Raw genomic sequence first — 16,256 nt, forward strand, 5'->3', positions numbered from 1 at the left:
ATAGCTGCAAAGACAAGAGAAAATTGTGTAACAGACACAATAATTCTGTTAAATCGCCTTGCAGAAGAAGGACATAAAGTGTCCCCAGCAAAACTACAGTTTTGCAAACAAGAAGTAAAATATCTTGGTCACAGAATTGCAAAGGGAAAAAGACAAGTAACAATAGAGAGAATAAAAATGATTCAAGCAATGTTACCGCCAAGAACACAAAGACAGGTCAGAATGTTCCTGGGAATGGTAGGTTACTGTCGACAATGGATAAGTGGATTTTCAGTAATTGCAAAACCACTACAAAGACTGACCAAATCAGATGTAAAAGATCCAATTATTCTCAATGATGCTGAGATGGAATCTTTTGAGAACCTGAAAAAGAGCTTATGCCAAGCTCCTGCTTTGGGTATGCCAAATTATGAGAAAGATTTTGAACTGTATTGCAGTGAGAGAGAAGGATGTGCATTATCTGTGTTAATTCAGAGACATGGAAATTTAAAGAAACCTATTGCATACTTCTCTGCAGTTCTTGATCCAATTGCAAAAGCATTACCAGGTTGTTTAAAAGCAGTTGCAGCTACAAGTATCAGCCTTGAACAAAGTGAAGGAATCATTATGGGATTTCCTGTGAAAGTTTTTGTGCCTCATTCAGTTGAAATATTACTGACAAGAGGTAAGACTCAACATTTAACAAGTAGCAGATTGACAAAGTATGAGAAAATCATACTGGGAGCAGATAATGTTTCAATTTCAAGATGTTTGAATCTGAATCCTTCTACATTACTGCCTGATTCTGAAATAGTTGATGACATTGAGACAGAACATGAATGTTTAGATGTCATGGAATTCTGCACTAAACCAAGAAAAGATATCAAAGACAGACCCTTGTCTGAATCGGATTTTGTCTACTTTGTAGATGGCTCATGCTTAAGATCCGAAGGAGGTGTCTTGAAAGCTTCATATTCAGTTTGTACAGTCGAAGATGTTGAAGAAGCATCATGTCTTGAAGGAGTTCGTTCAGCACAAGTGGCTGAATTGATTGCTTTAATTCGTGCATGTGAAATATCAAAAGATATAAGAGTTACCATCATTACTGATAGTCAGTATGGGTACGGAGTTGTGCATGATTATGGACAACTCTGGTCACAGAGAGGATACATGACATCAACAGGATCGCCAATTAAAAATGCAGTTTTTATTAGGAGATTAATTGAAGCAATACAATTGCCAAAAGAAATTGCCATAGTCAAATGTGCAGCGCACACTAGAGGAACTGATTATATTTCCAAGGGAAATGCCTTCGCAGATGAAACAGCAAAGTACTGCGCAAGAAAAAATTATTCTTACAATCGGAATAGGAGTAAAGAAACTGATTCAAATTCATTAATGCTAACAACTGTTGTAGAAACATGGCATGAGATTAGAGATTTACAAAACGAAGCAGATGATGAAGAAAAAGACCTATGGTTAAGATCAGATTGTAGACCACGTGAAGAAGATGGAGTGTGGGTTTACAAAGATGGTAGAATAGTCTTACCAAATTGCTTGATTGCTGACATGGCCAGATTATATCATGGCCCTGCACATTTAGGAAGAGATTCTATGGTCAGACTTTTTAGAGAAACATGGTTCAATACCAAATTTAGAACCATTGCAGAATCTTTTTGTCAAAGGTGTTTGTCATGCCAACAAATGAATCCAAACAGAAAATCAGTGGTGGGGACAGGAATAATTGGTCGAGAGGGTGGTCCCTTTACCAGGTTACAAATAGATTTCATTGAAATGCCCTTACACAACTGTTTGAAATATGTACTTGTAATTGTATGCTTATTCTCAAGGTGGGTAGAGGCTTTCCCTACAAGACATTGTGATTCAATTACAGTAGCAAAACTAATGCTCAGAGAAATCATCCCAAGGTACGGTTTTCCAGTCACTATTGAGAGTGATGGAGGAAGCCATTTTGATAACAAACTGTTGAAGTTAATTTGTGAAGCTTTGAGCATTGAGCAGAAAATACACTGTGCATACAGACCAGAGGCATCAGGTGTAGTCGAACAAATAAATGGTACTATCAAAAACAGAATTGGAAAAATGTGTCTAGAAACAGGAGTTAAGTGGACTGATGCTCTTCCACTTGTTTTGATGTCATTAAGAAGTACACCAGATAAAAAGACAGGTCTGAGTCCTCATGAAATTATAATGGGAAGAGTTATGAGGCAAGCTTTTGTACCAGTAGGTAAACTGTTGAGCATAAATGACAGTGCAATTTTGGATTACTGTAAAAGGTTATCTGATATGGTAACGTCTGTGTCTAATCAGGTGGGAACTGAAGCTCAATCAAATGACAAAGTTTTGACACATGATCTGAGACCTGGAGACTGGGTCAGAACGAAAGTACATCGGAGGAGGAATTGTCTATCTCCTAGATGGCAGAAACCTAGGCAGGTAATCTTGATCACTACTAATGCTGTAAAGTGCAGAGGATTGAAACGCTGGATTCATCCAAGTCATACTATTCCAGTACCAACTCCTGAGAGTTCTGATGTTGAAAGTGATACCACTGATGATTCTGATTCTGAAGCAGAAGACAGAACAGAAGGTGAAGTAATTCCAGATTCTGAAGATCGACAAGAAAGTCGACATCTGGAAACTGTGCCAGTGAATGGAAATCTGACAAGAAAAGACTTAGAAATAATTGAAATAGATTCTGAAGGTGAAGAGAATCTGTTAAAAGGAAAGATAACTGAGGATTCAGTTGTCTCTATTGAAGACAAAGAAGCTGAACCAAAAGAAGTTTCAGACCAGGAGAGTATCGAAAGGCAGAGAACAAGCTCTGAAGTAAGGAACAGAAATCCAAAATCTGGGAAGCTAGAGGTAATTGAGGAAGAGGAGGAGAACGAATTACCGAGTACCAGTGATGGAAGACAAAGTGAAGTTCCTGAAGGAGTGAAATTGCCGAATAGAGAAGTTCCTGAGTCAATTGAAATTTCAGACTACGAAACTGAAGAAAGTGACGTGGAAGGTGGAAGTGAAAACGGAAAGAAAAGGACTTGGAAGTCAGAATCAAATAATTCTGAACCAAAGAAGAAGTACGTGAGAAAAGCAGACTACTGGCCTGGTGGAAGATTGAGAGTCAGATTGATCAAAAAGCCAATAGAACAAGTTGAAGAAATAAGTAGTCAAAAGAGTCCAGGAAAAGAAGTTGGAGTTGGAAGAAAAATTGAAGTGATATCAAGAAAAGGGAAGAGAATAATTAGACCAAACCAGAAATACAAGTCTCCTGAGTGGACTTACTTAGTAATTCCACCTGTTATTGACATATATGATAGTAGTGAAGAAGAAAACGAAATCCAAGAAATTAGTGACAATGATTGAAGTACAAAATTATTAAATTGGCAAAAGGCTGAAGAAATCTTGTTAGTTGACACAAGGTCGAAGAAAAACTGTTTAGTAGAAGAAAACTTATGTATGACATAAGGTCGAAGAAATCTTGTTTAGGGTCATAAAAGAAAAATATATTTTAAAAGGGGGGTGTATATAAATTTTAAAATTTATTTTTATTTTTGAGGCTAAAACTAACCTAAAAATGCCTTATGTTAAGGAGAGCACTTCAAAGTGTTCTGTTTTTAAAAGATGCTGTAAAATGACTCTGGTGTGTCTGCTCATTTTAGTTCTGCTCTGGTTGGTACTAGCTGTGATTATACCTTTAGAAATGAATAGAGAATTACACAAAGTTAACATAACAAGCAAAGCTCTGGTTAGCCAAACTAAACATAGTGCATCTGCAAAAGTTATTGATCATCAGCCTAACATTCATCAAGATAAATCAATAGGTGATTTTTCAAGCAATACATTCACAAAGCTTTTGAGTGAATATGTAAAGGTAATGGATGCAAAGGACTGTTATGTCTGTGTTAAGTTACCTGCTTCTGTTTCTGAGGGAGTAACATATAATATGCTTCCTCTCACTTATGCTGTTACATGTAGTGTATTAACTAGTTTATTTTATCAAACTGGACGTTTAGAATATTACTATTCAAATTATGATGAAATTTTTGCTAATGTTAAGATTGATAATGCTTTAAATAAGCATAAGAAAGCAAAAAAATTGAGAGAATATTTCCTTGTTACTAACGAACTCACTTATGAGTATGCTTACAAGAATAATTTAACATGTAAATTAAGTGCTGAAGGAAAGAAATTTTTGAATATGGTTGAGGAGAGAAGAGCAATTTATAAGAGAAATGAATTAGTCAAGCAGACTAAGTCATCCTTCTGGCAAAAAGAGGATGAGAAATTAAATGGCAAAATGCTTGAAAATATTGCAATTCACATAGACAAACCTGTTAGTGGAAAGCTTTGCATTAGAAGAGATAATACGCTTTTTGATAATTATTTTGTAGGTGCAAGTAACTGTGAAGATACTTATCAGATTATGGGAGGTTGGGGATTTAAAGGTGGAAAAGATCCTATCTTCCCTGGAATTTATTTTGTTTGTGGTGACAAAGCTTACTATAACCTTCCTGACCATTGGTATGGAACTTGTTATGTGGGAATTGTTTTTCCTAAAGTGTTTCATGTTGACAGAGATTCAGAAGGATTGTTTAAAATTCATAATTATGTAAATAGAGCTAAAAGAGAAACTTTTACTGAAGTTCTGGGAGATATTTTTCAAGCTGTAATTCCTTTTGTTGGTATAACCCTAAATGCAGGGAGAATCAGAAAATTGTCCACTATAGTTGATAGATTATCAACCGACACTGCTGATGGGTTTCAATTAGTGAACGTTGAAGTTATTGCAATTAGATCCATGGTAATTCAAGATCGCCTTGCTTTAGACATACTCCTAGCAAAAGAGGGAGGAGTCTGTGGCATTTTACATGTCCAACATTGCTGTACATATATACCTGATGAAAGTAAGAATATCGAAATGTATATTAAAAATATTACACAAATGCATTCAGAGATAATTCCTTTAGAAGAAGAAGATTTTACAGGGAAACTTTCAAAAAGGTTTCAAGCAATTAAAAACTGGTTTCATAATATCGGAAGTTCAATTCTTGGCAAGATTTTGGCACCTTTGATTATAATATTTTTCATTTTTATTTTGACTAAAGTAGGTTGTTTATTACATAAAAGAAAGAAACAGTTAAAGGAAAAGAAGAGAATTTATAAACTGAGAAAAGAAGAGGAAAGGGAGATCGAGTTACAGGAATTACATAGAGAGCGTCATGTTAATTGCAAAGATTATGCTGAAACAGATTTTTAGGTTTACTAATACAAATGAATTTGAATCGATTTCTTAAAAATTTAATTTACCAAAATTTTGAGTGCTGGTGTGGTGATTTGTTAATCACCAGATGAGGGAGTTGATGGAGCGAGATAGAAAACAAAATTTTGTTTAAACTCGCAAAGTCACATTTCCATAACATGAATAAAATTATTAATGATTTGTGATATGTCGTACTAATACAACTTAGATTAAACTTTACACGTGGGGGGAATAACATGTGTGCTCATAAACGTGCATATTTGTTGCATCTTTTTGTTCGTGCAAAATAATAAAATAATTTATTGTTTTCGTTTTTGTCATTACTAACTGCTGCAAACTTAAAAGAAGCATGTGCTTGTTTTGCTTTTCCTTGTCTGTGTGATGTCATTTCTACTATTCTAGGTGCATATGGGTCTCATAGAAAACCGGAGACTGGTAAATATAAACGCTGCTTTATTTGTTTGCAATGGCTAGGTAACATTTTGATTAATCGGGTGGGTTAATTAATTAGTAAACCATGGGGTGGATACAGAATCTACATTATTTCTTACATTAATACTTTTCTTGTGTTTGTTTTATACTAGAAAACATAAGTTGCCTGCTTTTGGGCCTAGTTATTTGAGCCGCAGAAAAAGAGCTGATCTATAATTCTGCAGAAAGTCACGAGACGCCCATTCTGAATTAAAACGTTTATTGAAGCTGCATTCACAAAGCAAAAACTGATGAGCTGACATCATTCTGTCGGACATGGCCAAGGTCGAAAGTGAACTTTTTGTCAGTCCTTAACTTGGCATCCGCGGAAGTTGTACTGAAAGACTATGGAAGCTGCGAGGATGACTTAATACAAAGTTGCAATCGCAGGAAGCTTCTGGCTTCACGTGGAAGAGACAATGGTCTTTGTAAAACATGATTTTGTGGAACTTTTTAAGAATCTGGTGACATGTCACTTGTCACTCTCAGCCAATGGGACGTCGAGGATTTCTGGAAACTTTCCTTTGCTAGTTTAGTTAGCGTAGAAAGGTATAAAAAGTCATGCCCTTAGGATTGGGCTGGCTGCTGCTTTCTGACTTTCCGATGAGGGTGATGTGCTGCTGGACTTTGCGTGGAGCACGTAAGAATCCTCAAAGATCTTTACTTTAATTTCTGTCTATTTAGCTCAGTTAGGGAAATAGGTTCTAGAAATGCTAAACTTTATATAATTTCTTTAAAATTGATTCAATTGCTTAAATTGTATTTTTCTCTTATTTCTTACCATCATGCTTGCTTTATTGCAAATAAATTTCATTTATAAAACTTACAACATATATACCATAATTTAGAAAATAAAATCTTACTTTTGACAAACAAGCTGGTCTTGGTCATTCAGAAGTGTAGGTTACCTTTAGCTAGATCACGTCACCTATGGTGGTCATTTAAATGGTTGGGTTTTATTCTAATGACAATATTCTTTTTGCAAATGTATAAATATGTATATAGTGTGTAGATAATGTGTATATAGATTTATTCTGACCACCTGATTCAGTAGGCCCAAAATATATCAGGTTCATAAATGGGTCCATATTTAGTATAGAATTTTGTTTATAGGTTATGAAGTTGGGTAGCGTAGTTTATGATATATTTTCTATAGCCCGCTGGATCAGTTCCCGCGTACAAAACGGTTGGGCCTAAAATAGGTCCGAGAATAAAATAAGGTTGTAAATAAAATAAAAGAAAAAAACACGCCTGAAGGCTTGTGGGTCCTGTCAACGATATCCTGCAGCATCTGAGTCAGTTAGAGAAGAAGTGAAGCATCGCAGGATGAATAAATAAGTGTCAGTTGCAGGGAAAGAAATAAATATTTTCTTTTTACCCCAGTCCTGGTATCAGAATGTAGCGGTGCATTAAGGGAGGCCAGAGACGATGTAAGATCCAATCCAAGACATTTGTTTGTATTGCAGAAGAATACAAAGTATCAGGACCCACAGCAGGAGGAACTGCCCCGGATGAAGGTTAAACATGGAATGTCAGATTGAAAGGAAACAGATTCTAGAATGGAAAGCGGTAGGAAAGGAATAGAGAGAATTAAAGGGCAAGAGACAGGATGAGAGAAAATAGAAAGAAAGAAGATAAAATGGGATATCACAGTTGCACAGCTACTTTAGCCCTAGCATTTACCAAGTATGGGGTGAATCCTTTGGGCATATCCTCTACACAGTGCCTGCAGCAAACAGCTTTCCATCATGCACTGGTTGCAGTGGGTTCCAGGTGAGGCCTTCAACCATACCCTTCGTCAAGTCTCACTCTTCCTTAGTGCACATTGGAGCACAGACTGGTTGCAAATAGTTTACAAATCACTGTTGTTTGTGAACTATTCATAAACGGCTTTAATGTGCCAGAATGCAACCTGTGGTTCCAAAACATTGAATAAGCCACACTGATTTTTAAAGAGGGGTTGGGGTATTTTTTCTACTGCTGAGGGGGCCTCAGATCGCCCCTTTCTTGAGGTGCCTAGCCTTCGCACTGCTAGTGCATTTTTCCCAACACAGGGTTTGCACACCATTGCAAGACGCCATGCATCATGTAAGGAAAGCTAGATGTATTCGTGCTTATTGCTTAACAGCTTTACCTGTAGTTCCTCTTCGAGTGTTATGTTTCGCTGAAGGCTAGCTTTGACCATTTCTGAAGTGACTGGAAATTTAGATGGTATTTCCTGGCACTTTTTGATCATTACTGGATTGCATCCATTCAGAAACTGGTATCCAAAAAAGAGGTCTTCCTGCCAGCGCTGCATCACACAATCTAAAGAAGAGACAAGTAAGAGATATTGACTTATAAACCTGAAAATCATACTATTTTACTTGACACATTGAGAAATCTAAGGTAACTAAAATGTGAGCAATTCTGTCGTCTCCACAAAGAAAAAGAAACAAAAACCCCAAAGCCATGTTTGGGGACATTTTGGCATTAATTGTGCGCTGTGATTAGCAATACAACAGCTATTGGAAATTTGAGATGTGGATTTACTGCGGGAATTAAGTAATCCCAATAGAAGATTTGCATGTGATTCCCCATTTTGGGGGCTATTTTCAAGGCCATAATCTAACAGGATTGACTTGCCAAATTTGTCTCTGGTATTATTAATAGTAATATTGCATGTATTAATATGCAATGTTGCATCACTGCATGCTTAATCATAGTGATTTTGGAGCACACTTCTGTTTCTACTCAAATCAGCAACACCAGCTGGCCTGAGCTGTGGGCACGCTTGTTTCCAATATCAAATGAATTTGTATTGCATAAAAATAGCTAGGGAAACGATTAGCCTCTTTATATTTTACAGTGGCATTTCTATGTAGCAGACAGACATTTTAGGGTATGTGAAAAGTGAAAATGTTTTTTTAATAATGATAAATTTATATGTACTCTCTTTACGCTCTTTAAAATCAATTACCGTGGAGTGCAAAAGTATGTATTGTGTGCTATTCCTATCATGTAGAAAATCTCCCTAGCATGATATATAACTGTCTAGGGCAGGGTTGTCCAGTGAGTTGCTCCAGTCACGGATGCTACCTCCCACCGCAGCGGGGTGGGTTGGGGGGTTGGGGCAGGCGGCGGGGGTTGGGGCGGACGGGGGGTGTTGGTTAAAAAAAATGATCACTTACCTCCTGGCTGGCCAGCAGGCTGTCCGCTGTCACCTCTCCTGCGTCCTCGCCATTCTTTGAGAAAACAGGAAGCAGGAAGCAGGAAGCGCCAGGGAACCTAGCTCCCCGCAGCCAATCAACCCTGCAATCTAGCGTTGTGATTGGTCTGAGCACAGTGACATGGTGCTCAGCCAGGGGCGGGAGGGGTGGGCATGTTCTACATGCAGACTGTAATGCAGCCTACATGGAGAACAGGGGAAGTGTGTATGACTGTTTTGGGCGGGAATATGTGACGTTACAACGCTAGATATTACATCGCGGTAGGTAACACCGCGGACGTTACATCGTCTGCATTGTTACCACGCATGGCAATACAATGCAAGTCGTTTCTACGACTTGCACTAGATGGCGCGCTGGACTTAGGAATAGCATAAATCACTGTTCCTACTCCAGTTAGTGCAACAGCAGGGAATGTGTTGGACTTAAAATCCAACAAATTCCCTGGTGTTGCACTCCATCTAGCGCAGGTCGTTGAAACAACTTGCGATGTAATGCCATGCATGGTAACACGGACGATGTAATGTCCACGTTGTTACCAACACGTGTGGTACTGACAGCGTTGTAAACGCTGTCTCCCTTTGGGCGGCCCAAGAGGACCGACCAAACAGTCATTGAGCACTTAGGAGAGTTGTACCCTCCTCCCCTGCTCATCAGCCCCGCCTCACCCCCTCACGCCAGCTGCAGCAGAAAGATATGATAATAACGTAACGTTATTATGGTTTTATTATTTGACTTTCTTTTGCTGCATAAAACCAGTGGGGAGACGCTCCTCTGCCTTAGAGGAAGAGCCGCCACTGAGTAGCTCAGGAGCCACTGGCATCTCACCAGCTACATCTGAGTAGCTCCCCTATGTTTAGTCAAACCTAGCAACAGAACAACTTTTGTTTGGTTGAATTAAGTATGTTTCCAAAACTTAAAATATGCATTCAAAAACAAAATGTGTGTATTTTCAGAACTGGTAAGGTAATGTTTGAGGAAACAAATATTTTAAGGCTGTTATTTACATGATAATTTACTCTATGTTGGGGAGTCTTATTACTTTCTTTCTTAGACACCAGTGGGCATTGCATATATGACTGCTATGACACTTAGAGGCATTCAAAAATAAAATTGATAAAGCTTTTTTTGAAATTAATATTAGTGACCTTGCCTTAGTACTCCTGCATGTAATGGCCACTAATGGAATCTTGTCTGAAGTGGTCACTATTGTAATGCTGTTAATTTGTGTTAATAGTTCAGGATGATTTCTATTGAATATAAGTCGTGTTGTGTAGTTCCTATAAATCTATATAGGATCTGTAAGTTTGGACAACTTAAACTGTGGGACTGCTGTCCAGACTGATTCCAGACACCCCCACTGGATATGTTTGCCTGTATACCAGCTAGCTCACTGTGCAACTATGAACTCCTCTTACCAAGGAGAAAATAGTTTTGTGCAACTATCGAACATGACAACCCTGTCCCCTCAGGGATCGTGGAAACAGTACAGTCACTCGTGCTCACTTTGTCTCAGAGAGATACACAGAATGAATGATGGGAAAGTTTTCAATAAGCATTTATTGAACCAGCGTAATTCTAGTGTAAAATATGTGTGCTGCAACAACCATGAGACAGAAACAGATATAAACGGTTATAAACACCAAAAGAGTAAACAGATGATAGACTTCTACCATAATGCTAAAACAATAGATATATGCAGATATTTAGATGCATGACAGTAATAAGGCATACTCCTACAATGCTAACCCTAACTAGATTTACCTAAGTGTACCTAGCATGTTGGTAGGTGTATAGCCAACAATCCCCCTAGGATAGAGCCAACCCCATTACCTGATGTGGAAGAATGAAGGACCCTGTCTTGGTCTCAAGATGGACACCCAGCGAGGGATGTCAGATCACTGCAGGCAGGAGTGTCTGCGTGCAATAACCTCAGCGTCTCGTATCAGCATGAAAGTCTTTCTCCTTTGCCTGCCTCAACAAAAATATGGTTCTTACATACCCAAAAGGTACTCTCAGAGGTTCTACCTTGGTGTGTCATGTCGGCCGAAGATGATGATAGGGATGACCCTTATACATAGTTATTATGCAGAAAATGAAGAAGATGGTAGTCCTGCTGTGATTCTGAGAAACCTCATGCATAATAAATTAGGTTAGTTTTTGGAGAAAAACATTCAACATTTATGCAGCAACTAACTAGGTAAAAGGTCAGCACAAACCTGTTATGTACTACAATGGCAAGGTAAATGTAGGTGAAAGGTTAAGTGACTACCCAGGCCTATATTGAGGTACATTTCGAACCATAACAGTAGCTCTTAATGTAAGAAAAATTGGATATTACTGAACTAGGGTATATCAAATGTACTGTCCTGGGGCCATATTACAGAGTGTCCCGGGGGTGCAATAGGCATGTGTGCCCCCAGGGCACTTTGGTATTACAAAAGGGGCAACAGAGGCTTGTGCAGCTCCTTCTGTAATAGCACTGGTACACAACTAGCAGGATCTAGCAACAGCAATATAATTAGAGGGTGCTCCCTCATGTGCATTGGGGAGCAGCCCCATGCAAATGAGGGAATCACTTTACCTCTCCACCCGCCCCATATATTGACGCGTGCGCAGAAGCAAAGATGCCTCTAGGAGGCATACTGAAGCTGTGCCCCAAAAAGGAGGTGCACTACATGCAGACTTTGGAGGGGAAGAAAGGACACTCTATGGACCCCCAGCCATCCCCTTTCAGGTTGGGGCAGTCACTCACTGCACCCGCCTGTAAGGGGGATCACTCTCTCCTATGAACGTGCTCCATATTTTACTTCAATGCGCTGCCTTGAGGACAGCCCAAGTTTGCAGTGGCCCTGAGGGAAGTGCATTCACCATAATAGGCACTCTTTCCCAGGTTGGGTCCGGCACACCTGTTTTAAGGTGCATCATGGATTAAACAAGAAAAGTGTGCCTTATATGTAATAGGGTTACAGATAATCCTCTAAATTAATGGGCGCCACAGCTAAATTTCTCATACAAGAAAGTTGTAGGGAAATGTTTCATTCCCTGCTTATTCTTGACTATCAGATCATTTCCTATCTCATATTTAAAAAAACGTTTTTGTTTTTTGGGTGGGTTGCATAATCAACAAATGCAGGAAAAATATTAAAGAAATATATTTGTATTTTGAGTCATAATGAAGTAAAATTCAAATAAGATAGACCAAGATAGGGCAAGTGCATTACCACAGCCATGTTTCAAGACAACATAGGCTGTTTCTGACCTCTTATTTTCTATGAAAAGGATTGATGATTTTGGAATGTGCTTTCCTATATTTCTTTTCTTTTCTGCTGCCTAGTGCTTAGCTTATCACCAGAAACCTTGTTTAACAGTTTGGTAAGCGCATCAAATTTAAGATAAATAACCATGCCATAATATAACATACATATAGGATTGCAGACAATGTATCAAGTGTTTAAATGTAGGAATCATAGTTTGGTAAAACAATGTACCTTGAAAATAATCAGTGACTGGATACTTCAAGGAAATTCCAGAAAGTTCGAGATCTGTTTGAGAATTCTGAATAACACTTTAGACTAGTCTCTGATGATTAATATATGAATCTAAGGTATTTTGGTAGTGAAATATTTCTATTTCGTTATCATTCTAACATTCAAATAATAAAATAAAACTGTTTACAAGCTTATCAAGAACCTAAGTAGGTTTTATAAGGAAGTTGCTATTTATCTGGCTGCCGGGTAAACAGTACATAACCTCTGGTATTTAGCAAGCAACCAGCTAAGTATCTAAACCTTTACTGTTTTTCCCACTGCAGGCTAAATAATAGATATTATGAGCTGTTTCATTGGCAGCCGGATAAATACTGTGAATGAGCTCTTTAAGGAGCAAGATATGAAGAAAAAAGAGACTTCAGGAACTGAGAGGGTTGTAGACATCTTGTAATGGAGGTGCAGGAGCGTTTGTGAAGCATTTGCAAGTAAGTACATATACAAAGGTAGAAATGTATGCACAAAGCTTAATGCTTAGAAAACCGTAAAATCAATTTTTGTTAGACCAGGCATTCTTGGCGTGATTTCCTCCTAACTTTTTGCCTTCAAACCTTCTGTTTTTTGCTGACTTTGTTTTTGCTGGCCTTAGCACTCTGTACCCCTAACCACTGCTAAGCAGTGATAAGGTGCTTGAGCTCTCTCCTTAAAACGTATTAGATTGGCTTATACCCAAATGGCATATTTAATTTACTTATAAGTCCCCAGTAAAGTTGTATTACATGTACCCAGGGCCTGTAAATTAAATGCTACTAGTGGGCCTGCAGCACTGATTGTGCCACCCACTTAAGTAACACTATATACATGTCGCAGGCCTGTCATTGCAGTCTGTGTGTGCAGTTTTAAACTGCCATTTCGACCTAGTGAAGTAATCCTTTTTTGCCAGGCTTAAACCTTCCTTTTTAATACATATAAGACAACCCTGGTGTAGGCCCTGAACAGACCAGAGGGCAAGATGAAATGTATTTAACTCTTACATTTGTGTTTCACTAATGCAAGGCCTACCTCGCCTATTAGATAACATTGGAGATATCTCATTACATTTTAAAAGTGTAATTTCCAAATGGAAATTAGTACCGAATACATGTTTGGTATCAATATGAAAAATCCTAACTTATGGTGAAGTTAGATTTTAAATTACAATTCTGAAAATGCCACTTTTAGAAAGTTGGCATTTTCTTGTATTAGCTATTTGGTGCCTGCAGCAGTCCTGGGTCACATTGCTGTGTGTATTTGAGAGTTGGGATGTGTGTATTCCTCCTAGACAGCCACACACAATGGGGAGCTTAGGTGTGACTTGATGGGGCATCATTGGCAGCAAGGGAGGGAGGAGTTGGACGCAGCTCCACTTACCCTCGAACAGGCTGTGTCCTGTCTCCACACAATGGGCTGCGTACCCCCTGCAGTTATTTATTCTAGAGCCAGGGCCAGGAATGCAGGTTGCCTGTGCACTTCAAAGGCAGACCTCTAAAAACTTCTCCCCACTTCAAAGGCACAACTGGGTATAAGCACTGGACCTCAGACACCAACACTTCACTATATTTCTGGACCTGTGGATACTCCGTCTGGAAGGATTGTTTGCTGGACTGTTGTTGTATAAGATTCCAAGAATCTTGGGCCACACAAAATCATCCATTAACACTGGAACACTGGAAGCCGCCTGTAAGAGACAAGAAATTTGGCAGGTCCAAGGGGGGCTTGTCAATTTATACCTCCATCAGCCTAAAAGGCCCCATTGAAATACTAGAATTCTCGGTGAACTGGCTCCTAGGAATCAAAATTATCTCGTGGAGACCGAAGCCCCCCTTGCTTCTTCTCAACACCTACATTAACCTGAACTCTAGAACAGAAAGGTCCCGGCTCAACTACTTATCCACTGTTCTGTGCGGTCAGGCAGGGGACTATCCACATGTAGATTGCTTTCTCAAGGGGACACCAACCTCTTCTAAGGGACCCGGGAGGATCTTGAAAGCCTGCTCCTGCTTATTCCAACAGAATTAAAGACACAGGTAAAACCGTCAAACCAAAACTGCTGTAGCCTAGGGGAACACTTGGTCCTACAACCCTATAGTGCGGGCTTCATCGACCTGAATGGGAGATTTCCACATGACACTCCCCCAAAACGGACATGGACAAATGGCCACAAGTGTACCTATCTCGACTATGCTATCTGTAACTCAAAGCTACTCCCATACATAGAAAATTACAGTATTATCACATGCTTGTAAGGGACCTTTAACTTCAGATCACTACCATTGCATTTGAAGTTAGAGCATCACGACCATGCCAAATTTACCAATACAGGAATACACTCCGGGAACTTAAAACACCTAAGATGGTCGGACACCATCAGTACAAAGATTATTGGAGAATGTGAGCAATTAATAACACAGCTTAACCAGCAGTCAATCTCCCCAGTAAATGACTAGGCAATTTTCTGTGATCACCTTTTAAAGCAATTTAACCGGCCACCACAACATTTTGTTGGATCTAGCCACAAGCAGGCTCCTCTTTCCCCTTAGACAAGAGCCCTAAAGAACATCAGAAATGCTTCCCTTAGAGCAGCCAGGATACATCCAGAATTGGAATAAATATTGAAGAGCTACAAATTGCTAAAAATAATTATAGAAGGGCATGTTGCATCGAAAAACAACATAACGTTCAACAACTCTAGTGCTCCCTTCTTCACGCAAGCAAGAGCCAGAATCCCAGAACATGTTGGGCGTTAGTAACCAACCAATCTAACGGAAACCGCAGTCTGGGAAGTGCAAATATCGCAGAGAATGACTGGGTAACCTTCCTTGCTGGTCACTTCCAGGTGGAACAATGGAAGGCCTTACTAGCGACAACGCCTTCCAGGAACGGCAGGACATCTCGCAAGGAGCGTAGAAAATCTCAATAGAAGTTTTCTTCTCTTCCATCAAGCTGGCCAAAACTCTATATAAAGCCAGATCAGATGGAGCTCCGGGCCCAAACGGCCTGCCACATGCCTTGTTTAAAAAGAACATATCATTTTTGTACAAGCAGCTAACTAACCTGTTTAAATACTCATTATGGAGTTCAATCATACCAGAATCTTGGCTATGTGCGATCATTCAGCCCATCCACAAATCCGGCTCAAAATCAGCACCATGTATCGATAGGCTGATAGCACTTCTGGATAACGAGGTGAAGATCTTCGCCAGCCTGCTGCTGGAAGACCTGAAGAGTTGGGCGGAATCAAAAAAGACTGTTACCTAAGAATAAAATGGGGTTTGTGGCAGACTCTGGCACACTGACCAACCTCCTAGCTTTATACATTCTTATTGATATAGCGATTCTATCTTCCACGGCACTCTTTTATTGCTTTGTGGGCTTAAAAGCCGCTTTTGGCCACATAGCCAGGGAGTCTCTTTGGGCCAAGCTCTCCAATTGGGGAATACCGCCCAATTTATTGGAATCAATCATCCCGCTTCATACCAACACCTGGATTCAAGTTAAGATTGACACTGGATTGCACCTATCTAGAAAATCCCAGACAACAAGGGGAGGGAAACATGCAGTTGTGTTAGCCCTGCTGCTTTTTAATCTTTTTCTAGCAGATCTCTCAACAGACCTGGAACCAACAAAGAGTCACCCCCCCCCCCCCAGGATAGGCGACGCACAGATCTGCAATCTCTTATACGCTGACAACCTTGCTCTTTTCAGTCGGATAAGAGGAGTAATGCAATGGCTGTTACACAACCTACACGCGTTGGCCACCAAGAACAAACTGGCAGTGAATCTTAAGAA

At 39.4% G+C, this 16,256-nt stretch overlaps 1 protein-coding gene across 1 annotated transcript in view; it reads right to left on the reverse strand.

Moving 5' to 3' along the window:
* The window catches only part of LOC144754856 (polyunsaturated fatty acid 5-lipoxygenase-like), an 880,896-nt gene that overhangs the window by 643,625 nt on the left and 221,015 nt on the right, over positions 1 to 16,256 (reverse strand). Inside the window, exon 6 of the mRNA XM_078643117.1 lies at positions 7,869 to 8,041. Coding sequence (XP_078499243.1) covers positions 7,869 to 8,041 — 173 coding nt within the window. The remainder of the gene's footprint in view (positions 1 to 7,868; positions 8,042 to 16,256) is intronic.

Source organism: Lissotriton helveticus, chromosome 5_1 (assembly GCF_964261635.1).
Source record: "Lissotriton helveticus chromosome 5_1, aLisHel1.1, whole genome shotgun sequence".
NCBI classification, from domain to species: Eukaryota; Metazoa; Chordata; class Amphibia; order Caudata; family Salamandridae; genus Lissotriton; species Lissotriton helveticus.